Genomic DNA, 20,636 nt, shown 5'->3' with positions numbered 1-20,636 from the left:
ATAATAACAGAGGCGACAGACCCTATCCGCATCCATGAGAAATCTCTATTATAAGCATGTGGATGTTTTGTCGTCTTCCTTTTATGGCCAATCCATGTATATATTTACAACTTTCTTAGTCACAATATGGCAGAAATACGGCCGATGTGACTTCATATTTTAACTCACTCACTGACATGGCTAACGCCAGACTCAGCAATTCCACAGCTGTCTGGTGCCGGACTGTAACTAATCGGGTATGGACCAGACGATCCAGTGATTGCCGTGTGAGATGTGATGGCACAACGTGTGTTTATGAATTACCTCCACATAGTCATGACTGGAGATGTTCGAGGAAGGCTGTATCCAGAACTACATGTTTCAGGGTGGCGCGGGGGACGCTCTGGAAATGCTTTCATCGGTAATGGGATCTGTTGCGAACTCAACCCTCAGTACGGTGGCGGTGGAGAAAATGCAGCATGGTCAGTTTCCCCTATTTCCGTTTTAAACAAGACCCCAAATGATGGCCAGATCTGTATTACGATAAGTAATCACTTACGATGTTGTTACACAACCACAAAACTGTCCGATAGTTTAGAGAGAATATCTTAAATGTATGTAATGAAATATTATAAATAAAGTCACACTTGATTATCTCATGAAACTGATTCCATAGAAATATGACTAGATAAAAGGCTTACTGATAATTAGTGATGACACCAGGTGTTCTTGTAAATTATTCTCAAATCATCGAAAGTAATATACTGTCAAGTATCCACTAATCATGTAAAGTGGTCACTAATCATGTCAAGTGTTCACTAATCGTGTCCTGCACTATCGGTATCACCCACTGTGTACACAATTTTCAAAGTATGCTTGTTCTGACGTTGCCCAGTAGCTGCCCTGCCCTGTAAACTGTAAACGATCGAAACCAGTTTTAACTGTGATAGCAAACCATAAAAGTGCCCCGTGCAGCTACTGGTGAAGACTGTTGAGACAATACCAATACTGCATTGACGTAGTACGATAGGACCACAACAGATACTTCTTCAGCTTATCCCAAATGGAAATCTAAACTATTCGAAGAAGAAACGTGCAGGTCAAAAATAAGAAAATGTATGAAACGTATTTAAATGTATGTAAGTCGATTAATACTGAGCATTGTCAGCACTAATGGCACTGCACTGGGAGGGATTGCAAAGGCGTCGGGATTTTGCTTAGGGAATTCCTTGCTATTATTCCTACTACGCGTCCTACAAGTGTCTAAGAACGAAGTTTAATGACGATGAAGTTCGTCCCATAGAAGCTTGATCGCCTTCACATCAAGCCATTTGGAATGCAAAGGAATAGCAATGACGTTTGTAGTGGTGATATTGGCACCTGATATTACACGAGACGTGTGGGGCTAAGCGTTGCCATGTTGAAACAGCCCCCCCCCCCCCCCCCCTACCGTTTAAACATGGCAGGAGGTAAGGTCGCAGGACTGGGTGATTTACTGTAAGATTGCCTTGCCACTGGCGCTGATCTACCCGAGTAGGACATGCTCCCCTGGTCTTGGGTAGGAGTGGTCACTCTTCCACTTCTGGGACCCTATAGTTGCGGGTAGAACGATGCCAAAATCAAGATATGGTGCTGTGGTGGATATTGAAGTGCCTTGCAACAGCAGACAGGAACTTCCTTGCATCCAAACGGCCAATGGCGATACTTCGGTCAGTGGCAGACAATCTTTTGTATCTTCGTTTTATGTCCCAAAGTAATGAAATAATGTATTTGGCTTGGAATTTTATAGTCGATGTCTCTGCTCATGCATTATGTTCATTACGTGGAAAGCCCCCCCCCCCGCATGCACTTTTCTTGTATTGTCCAATTGTATTTTTTAACACCGACGTTTACAAACGCTTTTTATGCGTCTGCGTGCAATACACAACAACGACATGACTGGCATGATTCAAACATAGAAATAGGAACTGTTTTAATGATAATTACTGTCGAAAGGAAACTGCTGAAAACGCCAGTCAGTTTCTTTTTCGGAAGAGTGTAGAATCCGTTGTATGAAGTACATTGGTGTACAGTAATTGTACAAAGTGATACCACTAGAAATATACATATAGCTCATGTGACGATAAATACTAACTCACATACTGGCAGATAACAGATAACAGTTTATGTAGCCTGTGCAATGTGAAGACATCCCCACCCCAACACACACACACACACACACACACACACGCACACACACACACACACACACACACACACACACACACACACGAATATGTTTTAAAGTTATAAAGCTTGTGTGGGGCCTCATGACATTCACTATTAGTGTACATCCAAACAGCCGACATGAATGCCAGTGTACGTGTGTTTTGTGATATTCGTTACAGCCGTTGGATCTCTGTTGAGCAACGTGATCCACTGCAACAATTACTTTGCTGTAACTGGTGTGGAAGTGGAGGGAAGTGACCAGTTCGAAAACAACACGAATAAAGATGACGGATACAATGAAGTGGAGGCGGACTACCTAAAGAAACTCCTTAAGAACAAAAGGAAACTCCAGCTGAAACAGGCCACCGATCGGGTAAACACGTTGATTTTTCACAGCCTACACCATCTGTTGCTGCTTCAAGAATTAGTCTTCTTTCCTTATAATTACATACAAATCGTTTGCTTTTGGAGAGTATTGCTTCAGGACCAAGTCTGTCCTCACACGTGTCTTACAACGTTTGGCGTATTTATGTTAAGAGTTCAATTAAATATAGTAGTCCTGTTATTTTGCGCGAGTGGAGAGAATCAAAGAATTATCATGACTGTGCCTTATTAACAATGTGGTGATGAGTCCCCTCTGAAATTAGTTTGGATCTTGTAGTGTAGGTATACTGCAACATTGTCTTGTCAAATACCATACTGATCGCATATCATGCTCGGATTAAGAGACAGGCTCAGAATGAAGTGCAAAGATCATTTCTGTCACGCCACATAACGAAAAAAGCAAAAGACTAGTACTTTTACCAAACGTCTGTCCTCATTTTCGTGTGTAAGTCTTTGAAAATAAGGATTTTTTTTCCAAGAATATCAAAGTAACTTCAATTTTGTGTAAATTAAATCAGGGATAATCTACAACGGGGATAGGTCACTCGCTTGCTTTCTTTACCATTTGTACTAATTAACGGGTGTCTCGTCATGCTCCAACGCACTCAGTGATTTGGCTCGTTCCCAGCGCAACTTCAGTTGTGTTTAACAGAACTTAAGACAGTTTATTGTATCAGTCGGAATTTACAATGAATGAATGAATGAATGAATTACAGTAAGAATTAAGAGCAAGAACTATGTGAATGAATGAAAGAAACACAATAACAGAAAGAGTGAGTGAGTGAGTTTAGTTTTACGCCGCACTCAGCAATTTTCCAGCCATATGGCGGCGGTCTGTAAATAATCGAGTCTGGACCAGACAATCCAGTGATCAACAACATGAGCATCGATCTGCGCAGTTGGGAACCGATGACATGTGTCAACCAAGTCAGCTAGCCTGACCACCCGATCCCGTTAGTCGCCTCTTACAACAAGCATAGTCGCCTTTTATGGCAAGCATGGGTTGCTGAAGGCCTATACTACCCCGGGGACCTTCACGGGTCAATATCAGAAAGAAGTACATATGTGAATGAATGAAAGAATAAATGATACACCACACCAAAACATGTTAAAGAATGCAAAAGTATCGCGAGAACACATACCTTTTCTGTTAACTGTCCTTTTAAAAACATCTACTTTGAGACATTTTTGTTTACATTTTTAATTAATTCAGATATCTTATTGCATGTGGGGAATGGAATAGACATTAACAAAATGTTAATTGACACTCTCACATACCCCTCAAAAACAGAAAGTGTAAAACTGTCACAAAGCGTCCTAAACACCTTTCCAGTTTTGTCAAATAATAAGATCAGCAAGAAAGAAAGAAGTTATAGAACTATGGCAGATGTTTTTGAAGAAATAACTTGAAACACTCAAACAAAGGCGTGTAGCATTTCAATGGCAGATCGGCGATATGTCATATTTTTCACACACCCACAATACACCCTAACAATGTTTTAAGTCATAAAACTATTACAGTTACTTGCAAATACCTTTCAACTAAAGTTATGTTTCCCCTCTAAAAATTAAACAAAATTTGTGAAAGAAGATTTTATCGACACAATTTAGTCTATCTTCGCGGTGAATCGAGAATAAGCCAGTGAGCTATAACGTACCGACTTGAAACTTTACTACAAATCTACTGTCCTAACACGGACACTAATACCAATTGTTTGACTTAAACGGAAGTGACAAAATAGTTAACCTATCTTCTTCATGTAGGATTTCAGTTGTTACAGCACTCAACGAATATAATCAGCTGCTGAAAATAAACCGGGCTCAATCTTAAATACTACGCTGCCGACATATTGGCTACACTGGTTACGTAACGACCAGAGACATACGTTCGGGGGCTTTTCGGGGAGTTTCCTCTCCCCTGACATATAGTCTCCCTGGTTAAATCCAGGAGATTTAAGTGACTGTAATTGTCAGTTAACTTACATTGTTGACTTACGTGTAGAATATTTTTTCTTGTAGATAAACGCCAACATTAAGAGCATTTTGAAAGCTGTGGAGAACATGTACAAACTGTCCAGCGGACTAACAATTACGCATTCCTCGAGTGCTGTGGAGGAGAAAACGTTCATCCAATCTATTGAAAAAGATAAGGCAAATAACATTATAAATGACACCAAGGTTGTAAACGGGTCTGCCCTGGAAGTTGCCAGTCTGGATGGAGTGGAACCAGAAGATGATGTACAGAAAAATGTAAGTTGTATCTCTGTCATTTTCAGCTGACTAAGGCTTAGAAGTTCCTTGCATCACTTTTCTGTACGCGAAACAGTCAGAACTTATTGTGCTACTAAAGAGTAATACGCTTTTTTAAATTTACTAATGCATGTCAGATATGTTCACATTTTCCATTCATTTGCAGATGGTAGTTCTCCATGAGAATCCTTTCACCACAGGAGTAAACGCTAAGATGGCTGAATATCCAGTCACAATGGCCAGTATGACAAAGAATGGAAAGAAACTACAGCTGAAAGGAGCTGTAATCTCACAAACGGACCCAGTAGAAGCTCCATATGTGTTTTACTCCAATCCAGAGTTTACACCCGGAGATCCAGGATATATGCTGTATCATCCCTTTCCCTACAGGGCATCAAGTGAACAAATCTGCATTGTATCCAAGCCAGTAAACGTGTCTGTCTGTTATGACGTGTATCTCAGGGCCCTCATACCTCCAACTGAATTTGAGTACGACCAGCGTGATTTGAATGTCACTGGCAACGTTGGTTTAGAGTACTGTGCTGAAGCCGGTTCTTGCAAAAGAACCGGGACTTGTTGGCTGGGCATTGTTCCCTTTCCCTGTGAAGGTATGTGTGATTTCTTCTCAAACTTACAACTATAATAGCCCCAGTTGTATGGTTAGGTGTGGCATTGTCGTTGTCAAGTTACAATGCTCCTTCCATTCACTGCAGGGAATGGGAATGGACAGGCACATCATCGTGCACGGCGGGCAGCAAGTGTTAACAACACGGGTGTTCCTGGAACCTCCAGCATCACAGAACAAGGTGGCGATGCTAACAGCTCTGACCCTCTGCTGACTCCCTACAATCTACGAATCGTAACACTCTCCTGCCTTAGCTGGGATGGAGGAGAACAAGACTGGGATGCGTCTGTGTGTAAAGTAAGCGTTTTGTGTAATTACAGCTGTGATATATCAATTCAGAACAATAAGTAAATGTTACATGTGGGCATAGAGCCCATGTAAACGTTTTTATGTAATGATCTACAGCGATATGAGTTACAGTGCATTTATACATTGTGAATTTCAGAACGAACTACTTTTGGTTATATTCACAGGTGAAAAGAGACCCTGTTAACAACAAGACCATGTGCATGTGCGGAGACAGGGAGGACGTCATCACCACTGTCTCCTTCTTTGTCGCCCCCAACAAGATCGACTTCTCAACGGTGTTCAGCAAGTTCGACATTGCTGGTCAAGGCGCCGTCCTGGGGACAATACTTGTGATCTTCGTGCTGTTTGTGGTCTTCCTGTTCTGGGGACGATACATGGATGGCCAGGATGTTCTGCAGGTAACACATGTACTGTAATGTACCTATTGTATTGTAGTCTGTACATCTCTACACAGGATGTTCTTCGGGTAACACATGTACTTATGTGGTAATGTACTATAGTTTATGCAGCTGATTACAGTTGGTCAGTGGAACGTCATGAATGGAGATTATTAACATATACATCCACTTACTTACTACACGCAGCCGTGTGAGATGTATTTTGTATGTACATGTTGGACATGTGGTCAGTGGGTACCTGAGCAGTAGTGGCAAGAAATAAATGAGATAAAGCTAAATTTTTCTGGGACAGGCGAAATGAGTTCTAAACATGTACGTTTCAGTGGGGCGTGACTCTCCTGGCTGACAACTACAAGGGCGATAGCTACTACTACCTCGTGACCATCCACACAGGTATGGTCAGACACGGCGGCACACGGTCTAAGATAGGTTTCTGTATAGCTGGAGAGGATGAAGACACTGGTGTAAGGATGCTATCTGATGGCGTGAGAGAGGTAGGTTTCATTGCTTTCAACATATGATATTCAAAAGAGAAACTTATTTAAACACTTGTTTTCATACACATCGTGACTATTCAAATGAAACCATTTCATGCAATGACCGTTATGACTTGTTAACTTAGGGTGTGTTGAAGAGAAAAAGGGGCAATGTATGTGGCTAGTATGTGGCTAATTAATTATTGATCAACCGACTTCTGGTTAGGCACAAACTAGGATAGAATACAAGTGTGTCTGTTAGTAAAACTCTTGACATTTTACTGTTAACTCTTTAAGATAAGGTGTAGAATCTTCCACAACTAGCACTTTAAAACAGGTTACAGTAAATTTTGATTTTATCAGGAACTGAAAGCTGGCAGCACCATGCATTTCCTCATGGCCGTTCCCGAGTGCCTTGGAACCTTGCAGTGCTTCAGGGTGTGGCATGACAACTCGGGCAAAGGAAACTCCGCTTCCTGGTATCTCAACAGAGTTGAGGTCACTGATCTTCAGACAGCTGATAAGTAAGCGTACTAATTTTGACAAGTTTGGACTAAACATAGACCCGGAATTGATCATCCCATCTCTAGAATACTGATGAGTGCACCTTTAACAGCAAATTACTTGAAGGTAAAGAGGCATCAAGATGGCTTCAAAATGATTTTCGTTTCAAATTACTGACTTAAAAAGTGAAAAGGGTACATGTGATGTTGTGAATACTCATAAACTGGAACGATGCATGTAACTTTTACACCTTCAGGTATGACTTCCTCTGCTACCAATGGATGTCGCTGGAAGAAGGAACGCTAGACAAGGCTCTGGCACTGTCCTCTACTGAGAACATGAAGAATTTCAAGACTATGTTCTTCGAGCACGCACGTCACCATCTGACCGATGACCATCTGTGGGTGTCCGTCCTCCTGCGACCCGTCAAGAGTCATTTCAGCCGTGTCCAGAGAGTCGGCTGCTGCTACACCCTGCTTATGTTGGCTATGATAGCAAATGCCATGTTCTTCCAAAGCAAGGACAATAAGGACAGGCAGCAAACATCCGATTTTACAATTGGACCTATCCGTTTCAGCCTGAGTCAGATATACATTTCATTCATTTCCACCATCCTCACGACGATCCCAGTGTTCTTCATCATGCTTCTCTTTAGAAAGTCAAAACTAAGCGAAAAGGCTACAAAGGATGGAACCCGGATGTGGATGCCATACTGTTTCCGGAAGTTCAAGTTCTACAAACAGTCCAAGGCCATCGAAAAGATCATGGTCATAAGGGACATCGTTGATGATCAAGATGGTGTCCTGCCTCATTTCTGCGTGTATATCTCTTGGGTATTTGCCTTCATCTGCGTCTTCTTGTCAGCGTTCTTCATCATGTTGTACAGCATGGAGTGGGGCAAGGACATTTCGGAAGAATGGCTGTTGACCTTCATCTTGTCTTTCTTCGAATCTCTCATCATTATGGACCCCGTAAAGGTAAATGGCACGACGGGTATCACTGAAATGTGAAATTGAACGTTGGAGTGAAATGAACAGATTCAGTAACATTGTCCTTATTGTATATTTAGTAGGATACTATTTTAGCTTCATCACGGAGGTTATAGATGGCTGTTATGTGAATGATATTCCGGTTGAAACAATGGTACATTTCCTTATCAATGGTTGAATAATCGGAATCAGTTCAATAATAAATAGTACAACTTTAAATGAATATTGTTCGTTGACAATACCACAGTGTTCGTAAGTTCATCATTCCATATATGTTCAGGTGCTCGTGCTGGCGGTTTTGTTTGCCATTTTGCTAAAGACTCTCAAGGCAAGCAAACCGTCTCACTTTGATCTCAACCACATTGGCAGAATGAACAGAGAGAACGGTCAGCACGGAGAAGGTACAGTATTCCTGTCCTGTATATTTTTTCTAGTATCAAGATATATTAAATCCATTCATGTAGAAATGACTCATTGCCGAACAATGTGCGTCTTCATGTCATAAGGTACTGAAACCATAATAAATATAGCATTCCGTCTGTGTGGGTATTTTTGACTGACTAAGTACTTGTACACGAGAATTATACTGCCACCCATTGATGTGTTAATTTCTATGTCATAGTGAAAAAGGATTTCTAACTGAGCAGTGGTAACGGAATTTGTTTTCTTTAGGCGTTTTTACTGTTTATGTCCGTTTTTGTGCCCTCGGCGTGTAGTTCGGGACGGTGGGTGGTTTATCGCCAGCAGTCACGTTTGTAATAATTCGGGGAATAGTGGTTTAAACGGTTGATGGTAAACACGTAACAGAACCGAGTGCCAAATCTTGCTGGTGCGGAGATCCGTGCTGTCACATCCACACATGCAATGTCGCAAAGCGATTCTTCGTCTTCGTCTTCGTCTTTGTTCTCGTCGTTGGTGGTTGGCCGACGTGACGGCTAGCCTCACAGTTGTCGGTGAACACCGGTCTCCCGTCTCATGTCACTCAGGTGCTATAGACAGTTATCTTACCTGACACTTTAATGTAACATTTTCTAACAACACGTTCAAGATGCCGTATGGTGGGAATTCGTTCCGCACTTTGTGTTAGTAGTGTTTGGACTGTTGCCTAACTCCTCCTTGCTCCAAACAGTTCAATATTAGTATTGAAGTGTTATTAAGGAAATAATTGGGTTTTGATTGACGTGTATGGATTTAACTTACCTGTCTGGAGGGGTGTTTATTTAAGGGGATACATCGGAAGTTATTTGATTACATTGAAAAGACAACGGAGATAGAATGTCGTTGTACTGTGGACAAATGTTGAAACACAATGTTGCGCCCGTTTCGAACTAGTACGACAGTATGAGTCATTAATGACAATTGTTTGCACTACATAGGCCGGGCTCGACTAGACTACCGCAGTCCATTCTCAGAAGAGGAACTTCAACGTGCGAAAACACAATGTCGACGCCGGAATACGATGAGGAAAGCGATTCAGGAGCTGCTTGCTAATAGTTTCTTCCTGTGGCTTCTCGCCAGCATCAGCTACAGCAACAGAGACCCTCACGGCTACCTCCTGCACAAGAACATCAAGAACACCTTCATGGAACCATTCAAACCAGCTGTGACTTTAAAACATGTATGTTGAGTGTCAAAGCCAATCTCAGTTCATCTGATGGTGTTATAGAAGGCTTATTGTTGGGGGAATAGATTAGTGAGCGAGTGAGTTTAGTTTTACGACGCACTCCAGTATTCCAGCTAAATGGCGGCGGTCTTTAAATAACTGAGTATGGACCAGACAATACAGTGATCAACAACATAAGCATTCATCTACGTTGTTGGGAACCGATGACATGTGGCAACCAAGTCAGCGAACCCGAACTACCCGATTACGGTAGTCTGTTACGACAAGCATAGTCGCCTTTCATGTCAAGCATGGGTTGCTGAAGGCCTATTCTACCTCGGACCTTCACGGGCAGTAACCCCAATGTTGACTTAGCTGTATTGAAGAGAATGTTGATATGTTTGAGACCCGTGAAGGTCCGGGATAGAATAGGCTTTCAAAAACCCATGCTTGCCATAAAAGGCGACTATGTTTGTCGTAAGAGGCGACTAACAGGATCGGGTGCTCAGGCTCCCTGACTTGGTTTGCATGTCATCGGTTCCCAATTACTCAGATCGATGCTCATGTTGTTTAACATTGGATTATCTGATCCAGACGCGATTACTTACAGACAGCAGCCATATAGCTGGAATATTGGAGTGTAGCGTAAAACTAAACTCACTCACTCACTCATGTTTGAGAACAAATAAAATGAAAGTAAATTGTATAGATATGTGAGCAATAATGATATAATAATACCTTTGTATGGTTACTCGGCAAAATTACTGAATTTACAATAGTTAATCGAGTGATATACTTTTATTGACGTTCAAGTGTCGATATGTTTCTTGGTGCCAATGCAGGTGAACACATCAGCTCACTACTTCCGATGGCTCAATGAAACGGTCATCCCCAACCTTTTCCCTGTGTCCAACTTCAATGGATCCCGCCTGTCACCAAACATGAGATTAAGGATTGGTGATCTCAGCAACTACCGTGTAGGAGCACCTCGACTCCGCCAAGTGAGACAAGCAGAAAGTAAGTGAAGGCTAGGAACAGAGCAGGGTAATTAAGAGTGACCGGAACTTCTTCAAAGCATCACACATAACAGTGGTAAGCCTGAGCGTAACCAAAATGTCATTCATCAAATTATGATTTTCTGTTGTAATATATTTGAATATGTTAGTAAGAAAGGGTGCTCAGTATTCAATATTCTCAGAAAAAGATTGGGCGAATTTGCTGTAAAAAGTATGTGGAACGAAAACTGAAACTCAGAGATGACCTCAGGCACAGCATTACTGTCATGAGTGCAGTTCACTTCAAAATGGCAGCAAATCAATGTCGTATTCGTAAATATCATTGTCCAGGGAATTTTATGTAAGTGTGATTAACATCATAAAGTTAGCGTAGCCTTCACTCAGTGCAGATGGTTTCTAACACCAGTTACGTATTGAAATTGGCAGGTATTATCACATAGATTAAAAGCGATAGATTATGTTTACAATGAGATGAAGGGTATACTGAGGATGCATACCACTTTGTGTACTCTCCGTGTGCTCCAAATGAAAACACACCATTCCCTAAAACATATTTTAGCAATCTGTGTAAAGGTAAATTCAAACTCCACATGCCACCATCGAATTGTAAACTCATAAATAACTCACCTTGCTTTGTATATGATGCAATGCATGTCAGATGTTAGCATAATCAGGTTATACTGAATACACCATGTTCTGTATGTGTTTTGCCGTATACAATGCAACCTACATAGTTATTGGTCTTTGGCCTCTGTATTAAAATAATTAAATTACAATTAAATACTGTCGTGGGATGGTGATATGTAAATAAAGCAATCAGTTAAGTGATCAATAAAGCTGACGTATAAGCTGGCTATTATCAGTACCGCATACAAGTTCACATACTCTGAATAAAGAAGAATGTTTTAAAAAGAGATTTGTTTCACAAGACACTTTACCTAACATAACGTTTTACTGCATTTCAGAATCCTGTACAATACCATTTGTCGGAAAAACAAAGTGCTACCCTCAGTACGACCTCGCAACGGAAGAAAACAGAAACTGGTGTAGTCGTTGGAAGCACATGTATCAAGATAAATGCCCGGACAAAGAGAGCCTTGCTGTGACCAATGCTGCCTGGACCTTTGTGTCAGCGTTAAAGATCTGGGGGCTTCCCATCACAGGGGAGAGGGCGGTCTATGGCGGAGGAGGTTACATAGCTGAACTTGACATAAATCGGCAGGTTGCTGAAATGGCCTTTAATGAACTTTATGAAGCTCGATGGGTCGATAGAAACACGCGCGGTGTATTCCTGGAGTTCACACTGTACAATGCAAACAAGAATATATTCTGCTACGTGAGCATCCTGGTCGAATTCCCTGAGAGTGGTGGTGTCGTTGAATTTACAAATGTATTTCCGTTCAGAAGCTTCAACCATATTGGAACAGTTGGAAAGTACATTCTCTTCTGCGAAATCGTCTTCTTCATCTTCACGATCCTCTGGCTGGGATACATCACCTTCAAGCTGATGAAAGAACGATGGTGCTTCTTCAAGAGCTTTTGGAACGTAGTGGAGCTGACCAGTGTTGTCATCTCCTTCATTGCTGTTATCCTGTACTTTGTTCGTCTCACTTACACCAATGAAGCCATGGCCTTGTTCAAAGAAAACGACCGAGTCTTTATCAACTTTTACCACATCGCAGTGTGGGACAACCTCTTTGTCTACGCTATTGCCTTCCTGCTCGGGATAGCAACATTACGGCTGCTGAGAGTCATGGGTTATTCCAGAGTCACTCAGATTGTCTACCTCGTTTTGAAGGAGAGTTCAAAGACACTGCCAGGCTTTTTCTTCTACATTCTTCTTATTCTGTCTGCTTATGGTTTCCTTGGTTACCTGGTGTTCGGTTCCAACGCCTTGGCCTACAAAGACGTAGTCACCACCATGGAAACTCTGTTTTCTGCTGTTCTTGGACACGCAGGATTTAGGAAAACTAACGCGCCTGTCGGCGACTCGTGGATATCTCTCATCTACTTCGTGACGTTCATCCTGATCGTGGTCTTTGCGCTGTCCAACATGTTTATGACAATCCTGTTGGACACCATGTCTCTGGTTGGAGATGATCCAAAGAATCTCAACTATAAGGAAATCGAGCTTTTTGCGTACATGTGGGAATCGGCCAAGACACTTATAACGGGAAAGAAAGAACCATCGGGACTTGACGCCACGAAACGTGGATCAGGGCTTGACGATAAAGATACTGACGAATCGTACACTTTTGAGAACTTTGGGTTCGGAGACGGTAAGGAAATAATATACACGCTGAGTGTGAAATAATATACATGCTGAACTGTTCAGTTAAGTCACAGCCCACAGGCAGATAGCGTCAAGGGAGAAACGTAGTGGCAGCGGGTGTCTAGTAGAATGAACGTGGATGGCTTGAATGCAGACAGTCGTTTCGTCACGCATTAAGATATTATACTTTTTGTCTGGTGGTATTACTCCTGACGCTCAGGAGTAAATCTGTGGCTGATAGGGACCTGGCTCGGTGTAATGTGTAACTATTGCATTGCTTTAAACTCCACACTGGTGCACACGCTTAAGCACACACATGACCACGTGCATGTCTTTTTTCACTGAACATACTTGTTTGTTTAGATTGTATACAGCCAGTTTAGTCACTCATGGATAGAATTCGACACATCACTGTTACCTTTATGTCTCTGATAAGCTCTTTATTCGCATTACATGAATCTTTTTCAGCTCACGACCGGAAAATGCAGATGAAGATCGATCTGGCGGCAGCGTTCAACGTGAGTGCCAAGCCTGCCTACAAGTACTGATGATGGGCACAATGAGGATGCACCGTGTACATAAATTAAAGTGTGTGTTCAAACACAACAGTGGTTACTGCTGCTGGTTCTGGTGAGGCCATGAGTCTGTGGACATCCAAACATTTCAAGTTTAATTCCTGGACTCCTGTGATATAACTCATATTGTTTCCCACTAAACATCTACCGTCCCTTTATTCTTGTATACACATATTATATTTTCTTTAGTCAAACATGTTATTGTTGAATATTTATGAACGTTTATTGTGTCTTTACAAATATCGTTACCACGTAAAGTGTAAACAGTTCTTGTCGAATACACTGCACTTATATATGACGCTGTTGATTTATGTACATACTTAATTGTGCATTACACTTTTCTGTAAATTCGGAAAATTAAGGCCAAGTTACTTTTTTATATAAAGAAGTCATCTTTTAGCTGCAAGTCATTTTGGCGACTTTGTGATTATGGAAAAGTCATGTACATTCTACAAAAATAATTGAAACAAGAAAAATAAGGTCAAACATAACTTTTCAATAAACTTGTTTTGTTTTAAATTTTTTAAACAATCATCTGTCATATCTGAGGTGCATAATCGAATTGATAATGTGGTTGATACTACTGTAATTGTTTGGCAAATACAGAGTAATCCCCCTTTGATAGCATACAATGTGTAGGTGCAATTGCCATTCTTGTATCGCTGAGTAAGTCAATGTTATTACCACACAGTCGTACTTTAACGTCACATGTAAGATGTAATGTAACCAGTGAATATATTTACAGTATATGTTGTTGTTACAATCACTTATTGTTGCTATTTGTATCCTGCAATGAAGTTTGTAATGCTTCACAAGACCAAAATGATACTAACTGCAGAACATGTGACTTAATTTGTGACAGAATAATCCTCAAACAACACATTGGGCCAATTGTATATGAAACATTCCTTGAGATATTCCTGTATTTTGTTTTGTGTATAATCAGTGGTTATTATCAGGATTTTTCTCATGGGACAACTCCCTCACCAGCTGTGATATTAAAGTTAACACTGTTCGAACTGGTATAAGTTTGCCTTTTTGGCTAGTGTTTTTTTCTTTGTGATGTTAAATACTTGAGTTGGATCTTTGCAGTGTATTATTTATCAACTTGTTTCTAACACCTACCTTGACAAATACTTTTGTAAGCTATATTTCGTTATTTCCCTTCAATAAAATCTCTATATAGCGCTACACAGTCTTGTATGGTTATTGCTGTTGTTATCCGGCAAGCCTGTATCGACCTGTATTATTTAAATCCTTCGCTCAGCATGCCGAAGACTCGGGTTCGATTCCCACATGGGTACAGTGTGTGAAGCCCATTTCTGGTGTCCCTTTCCGTGTTATTGCTGGAATGTTGCTAAAAGCGACGTAAAACAATTCATAGAATGACGGTAACTCTGGAAACTGCCTACCGCTGATGTAAGATGTGAACAGTCCTCTGCCAGTGTAGGACGTTCATGGCCATCCGCCGATGTTTGACGTTAATGACCTTCCACCAACGTAGGGCGTTAATTCCCATCTGAGAAATCTGAGAAAAGTCACACTTCTAGCTTCTGTGAAAATTTGGGAACTACATTTCAACAGATTTGTCCACCATAAACACCCATACAGTTGAAAAAATCCCATTCGTCCTTGACGATGATACAAAATTCGGCATAGTTCAGTCTTTCAAGGCGTATTTCCTTGTGCGCTTTGGACATTCAGTTTTCTTGGGACTGATTTCCAGTGGCCGGTGTCATGACCAACTGAATGAGCCCAACTCATCGCGATGCCAAGGGTCCGTTCTCTGTTGCTTCAAAAGAATTTTGCGTAGATGACAACATTGGTTGAGCGAGATCAAGTTGTTTCATTGTTTACATAAAAATGGTTGACCTACTGGACGCCTCGTCACCGGTGCAATGTATTCAGATTATTATTCATCGGTGGCAGTGAAATATCTCTTAAATCAATCAGATGACGAGCAGATATTCCATCTTCATTCTTTTCAGCCCTGAACGCGAGGAAGTAGTTTTGTACAATGAAATCATTTATATGCACATATCTCAACCATCTCAAGCCATTCTCAGTCCTATTTTGAGACTTATTCAAGTTCCCTAATTAGAAACTTAGACACGTTCCGTTATTATACTTTATGATATAGTTTAAGATAAACAAAACATCTTTCGCTTTTGACATGTCCAGTTAGTGTTTGAGAAAAGTATTAGGCAATGACTGATCGTCTCTGTTACTAGTATCTAGCATACCGTTATCGTCCATTGTCCTTCAGTTGTGTACGTCGTGCTTCTTCAAGCCACAGACCCATGAAGGTCGGAGGTAGAATAGGCCTTCAGCAACCCATGCTTGCCACAAAACACAACTATGCTTGTCTTAAGAGGCGACTAACGGGATCGGGTGGTCAGGTTCGCTGACTTGGTTGACACATGTCATCGGTTCCCAATTGCGTTGATCACTGGATTGTCTGGTCCATACTCAGTTATTTACAGACCGTCGCCATATGGCTGGAATATTGCAGAGTGCGACGTTAAACAAACAACTACAGCAGAAAGCTCAATTTAAAAAAATACAAATATTGACACATCACTTGCCTTATTCAAAGACAATGTGTGTGGAGTTGATAAACCACTGAGAGAAGCCTTTGCACATTGACGTCAAAAGACCTTTCGCACCAAAATTTCACTACTTGAGTCATAGGGTATTATGATGTTTTTGCAAGGTTTGTGGAGCTGCATTCCAGGGTAAGGAGTGAGTCAACATCCAGACCTCTCTAAATGTTTACAAATCAGTGGTTATCCATAACATTGAAAGCATTCCTACTTCCGTTGTTGATGGATGAGTTCACCTCAAACAGTATGTTGCATGTTTACATTAATATTCAGATTCTGCTTAATGTGTCCACATGTTTCTCTTCCAAAAAAGAAATGCAATGGTAAAAAATACAAACATGTCTTGGACGCATGTAAGTGTACATAGTATGTGTTGTTGTCATTTACGGGATTAATTCAGTTCGATTTGCCGTAAGATGACCTTGAACCACACCCTGTTCTTGGAGAGGAGGATTCATCACTGAACCAAACGTGTTCCCCAGGTTCCATGCCTGTACCCTGTTGCACCATTGGACACGTCGTGTGAAGTCGGGAAGTGTGTCGGGACAGGTCCGACGTGTGATCAATATGTTCGTATTACCACTTATCTCAGACGATTTCTGATGGTTTGGTTACATTCTTCGAGGGCCATACATCTGTCGTGCAGTGTCCATTGTTGTAGTAAATCGGGGACGTAGATGAAACATCCCGGAGAATCCAGCCGAGCAGGAGATTCCATTCTTGGTCTTCTGTGACGATCTTGGATCGAATTGAGGCGTTCAGCCATAATTATGTGGTGCTATGGGGGACGTTGAAGTGTCTTGCAACGGCATATTTTATCTTCGCATACACCGTAAATTCAGTAAGTGATGAATTTGATTTGGTTTTATAGTCGATGTCTCTGCTCATGTTTTCCACCTATTGCACGTGTTTTACGCGGAAAACTCTTTTTCTTCTCGCGCTTTTGATGCATCGTTTTCTTTTTTATGACAAACGTTTACAAACACATATGTCAACACGTTCCGCGGGACGACCGACCTTGATCCGCCATCAACGACGCGATCAATGATGGGCCATACTGTGCAGCACTGGCAGAAGCGAAATTGGCAGCGAATTCCATTTACTGATGAAAGTCGATTCCTGTTACCCAGAGCATATGGTCGGGTTCGAGTCTACCGCCTTAGAGGTGAGAGAACATCACCTTGGCAGTGCTGTATTCAAGAGACAATTCAGTTTGGTGGAGGCGATCCAGCTTTACACTGATCAAGTTTTATCCCTTTCTACTCCTGTTCCTACAGCAACAACGACATGCTCCACATGTTCAAGCAAGATAACGCCAGTCCCATACTGCCAGGATTCATCGGAACTCTCTTCAGCTGAAAAATGTTAATGTTCTGCCATGGTCAGTTTGGTACCCAGACCTTTCACAAAGTGAAACTTGTGGTACCACCTAAACCGTAACCCAGCTCCTGCCAACAACAAGGTTTGATGATTGTTCCCATATACGAATGCAAGGCTATCCCAAACAACGATATTGATTACCCCTGTTCGACGCCGTGTTCAAGCATCATGTACGTTTTAGGAATACCCATTGACAAATGAATGACTTCATTGGATGGCATAGTAGAAGTTGGGCAGATGAAGAATGAGGAATATTTTTATGGAACACAACTTCTCTATTCTGTATAAGTGACGATTCGCCATAGATCCTAATATCGTATCACCCAAAACTACCTCTCGCGTATCACTTATTTGAGAACGACATTAGAATCTATGGCGAAACGTCGCCTAAACCGAATATAGGGGTTGTATGCCCATACAAACATTCCTCATTCTTCGCCTGCAACAACTATAATGGGTATTACTCAGGGGCAACGGTATCTCACTGACCAGTGTGAATATCAATTACCCAACCCTCTTAATGAGTGTGGGTCAGCTGGACTCCTCTAATCGAGAGTTTGACAAGTAAATTCACTTAATGCATGGGGGCCGGCTGGGGCCTGATATTGTGCCTTATATACAGTTTCAACTGAAGGAAAGTCTTCGACTTATTTTAGAAATGATATAAATTCTACTGGTCTCAAATACCCCCCTGATTATAGATAAGGGTATTCCTAGACAGTGTTCCTGATTTTTCTCAAACTTTGGCATAGTGATTTGCTGGACCCAGCAATATATTTACCATTGTATACATTTTACAATCACCAAATGCTCTAAGTAGGAAATACTCCTGATTACTGCTTGATGAAGAAAGCTTTTAAGGATTTCGTATTACGAGCATGATAAGAGAACTTATACTGATTGGGATCCATTAATATTCAATCAAGTCATGTAAAAAGATCCATAAGACTGGAAACAATCATTTGATATATACTGGAAAAAATAAGTTAGGGATATTGGTATTTTGATGATTGATATTTAATCAGTGTGTCAGTGAATGGATAGATCATTATTCATAATTTAAAAATTTACATATATCCCGAACTATTTTTGTCCAGGATATTTGAGGAAGAAAATGGATCATCAGTGATCAAACTGTAAATCTGATCACAGGTTGTTAATTGAACAAGACGATACAGTCATTATCCCTCTCCTTTTAATGTGCATCATCGTGGAATATAAATGATGCATAATCAAAAGGTTTCCAGGCACATCTTACATTATGACAGATGACTAAACCGCAAAATGAAATATCCCTTTCAAACTTAAAAGCCACACCAACTAGCTTAACACTTTCAGCTACACGTACAATGCTATCATTCGCGCCCTGGAAACGAAGTCCAACTTATTGTCATGGAAATGCAATAATATTATTTAAATCCAGAATACAGGCCACCAGTTCAGTGCGTGAGCATAGGGCACACAATATTCAGCAGATGGGCCAAACGTATATTCCAACTGATAACAGGTCTTGACACAAAGAGAAGTGAAATATTAAAGTTAATGCTTATAACGTTGTGCATCTCCTATTTCGTTCATTGGCAGGTTATGGCGCTTTCAACCATCAGCGTCACATCGCCTAGCAACCGACCAGCGCTACTCATTATATATGTCATACACATCATCACTGTCATATGTCTAGCCTGTCATAGGGTTTTTTCTCTATCCAAACAGGAGAGGATTTTTCACCAGTTTCCAGTTTATCATCGATAAATCTGCAAATTAAGCTTAACCTCTTGTCCAAATTGCCATGTTTGACTCGTATACATAATGGCACAACACAAGAACATTATGGCATTGGAGACTTATATTTCTAGAGTTAAAATGTCATGCTACTAAATTTCATGGATGCATTTCCAGGAATTTTACTAAGAACAAGAGTTTTGGTAAGAACAATAACATAAAAGTCAGGCCATACGGCGAATGTGTGATGATCGCCCATAGTTATTTTCGGGCGGGTTTTTCTGTATGTAGCGTCCTCTGTCATTTGCTTTAATAATCCAAGACGCTATAGCATGTCACGTTGATTAATTATTGATACGCTGGCACTATCAGTTAAACGTTGACAGCCATTAGACGAGCCATTCTACCAGGAACTGAACACGGGGGACGGGAGCACGTGGCCCATATATGTAGCGATTGTAAAGGAAACATATAAAGGAACATATGTTATATTTGGGATTACACTTTCTTAGTAAAGTACACATTCTGGTATATTGGGGGGTTGAGCTCCATCCGGGATTCGTTCCCACACCATCAGTTAAGCACCTAATCCCCTAACCCACCCAACCTGGCCAACCTATGCAATATGGAAAGCGTGCTATCTCAAAATGTGTCATATTTCTAAACGCCCAAGTGACCCCGCAAGTAGACTCTATCCTTATCAGGCAAAAGCGTGGTGTACTCAAGCCCTTGCATGAACAATTTCTTTAAATGAAGGAGAATAGTTAGCTGTCTGAAAGTCCCAGATGTAATTCTAAACCATTTTAATGAAATGTTTTCTTCATGGTTAATCCATTTATGCTTACCATTACCATAACTGCAGAAACAGTACAGTTGTATTTGAACCAGAGAGGATAACGTTGTGTTTTCTCCATCTAAAACTCGGGTTCAAAGACAGTCCAGAGTAATCTACCAAATTCACCGTAAAGCATCACATTTGCGCTCTTTTACTGATGTGTGATGATGTTTAAGAACTCTGAGCAGAACCTGTTCTAAACAATCGATATTTTCAAAGCCTCATGCTTGATACTGGCACGGCCATACAGTCAAACAGATACATTAAAGAAGATGGTGACACGTTATAATGTATAAAACACGCGTCCCATATATTATCATGATGTATATTATTGTCTCAACAGTTTTCACATTTGTGTGTTGATTTAAAGCTGTTGTAGTGTCTCATAGGCCTAATGCCGGGTGGTCGACAGCTGTCATTGTGCATTTTATGTGATTTGAATATGTCAATTGTATCATCATCATCATCATCATCATCATCATCATCATCTTCTTCATCTTCATCTTCA

At 41.0% G+C, this 20,636-nt stretch overlaps 1 protein-coding gene across 2 annotated transcripts in view; it reads left to right on the top strand.

Moving 5' to 3' along the window:
- The window catches only part of LOC137285267 (polycystin family receptor for egg jelly-like), a 46,414-nt gene extending 31,635 nt beyond the window's left edge, over positions 1-14,779 (top strand). For both annotated transcript variants that reach the window (XM_067817583.1, XM_067817584.1), the window contains exons 10-23: positions 365-461; positions 2,367-2,560; positions 4,591-4,821; positions 4,988-5,429; positions 5,535-5,743; positions 5,920-6,153; positions 6,477-6,647; positions 6,993-7,153; positions 7,390-8,110; positions 8,403-8,523; positions 9,499-9,740; positions 10,568-10,742; positions 11,707-13,020; positions 13,482-14,779. In XM_067817583.1, the coding sequence (XP_067673684.1) occupies positions 365-461; positions 2,367-2,560; positions 4,591-4,821; positions 4,988-5,429; positions 5,535-5,743; positions 5,920-6,153; positions 6,477-6,647; positions 6,993-7,153; positions 7,390-8,110; positions 8,403-8,523; positions 9,499-9,740; positions 10,568-10,742; positions 11,707-13,020; positions 13,482-13,561 (4,392 nt within the window). In that variant the 3' untranslated portion in view covers positions 13,562-14,779. The remainder of the gene's footprint in view (positions 1-364; positions 462-2,366; positions 2,561-4,590; positions 4,822-4,987; positions 5,430-5,534; positions 5,744-5,919; positions 6,154-6,476; positions 6,648-6,992; positions 7,154-7,389; positions 8,111-8,402; positions 8,524-9,498; positions 9,741-10,567; positions 10,743-11,706; positions 13,021-13,481) is intronic.
- Positions 14,780-20,636: the final 5,857 nt, after the last annotated feature.

This window comes from Haliotis asinina, chromosome 5 (assembly GCF_037392515.1).
Source record: "Haliotis asinina isolate JCU_RB_2024 chromosome 5, JCU_Hal_asi_v2, whole genome shotgun sequence".
Classification (NCBI taxonomy): domain Eukaryota; kingdom Metazoa; phylum Mollusca; class Gastropoda; order Lepetellida; family Haliotidae; genus Haliotis; species Haliotis asinina.
Note: the sequence above shows the minus strand (reverse complement) of the source record. Positions and strands in the feature narration are given on the sequence as shown.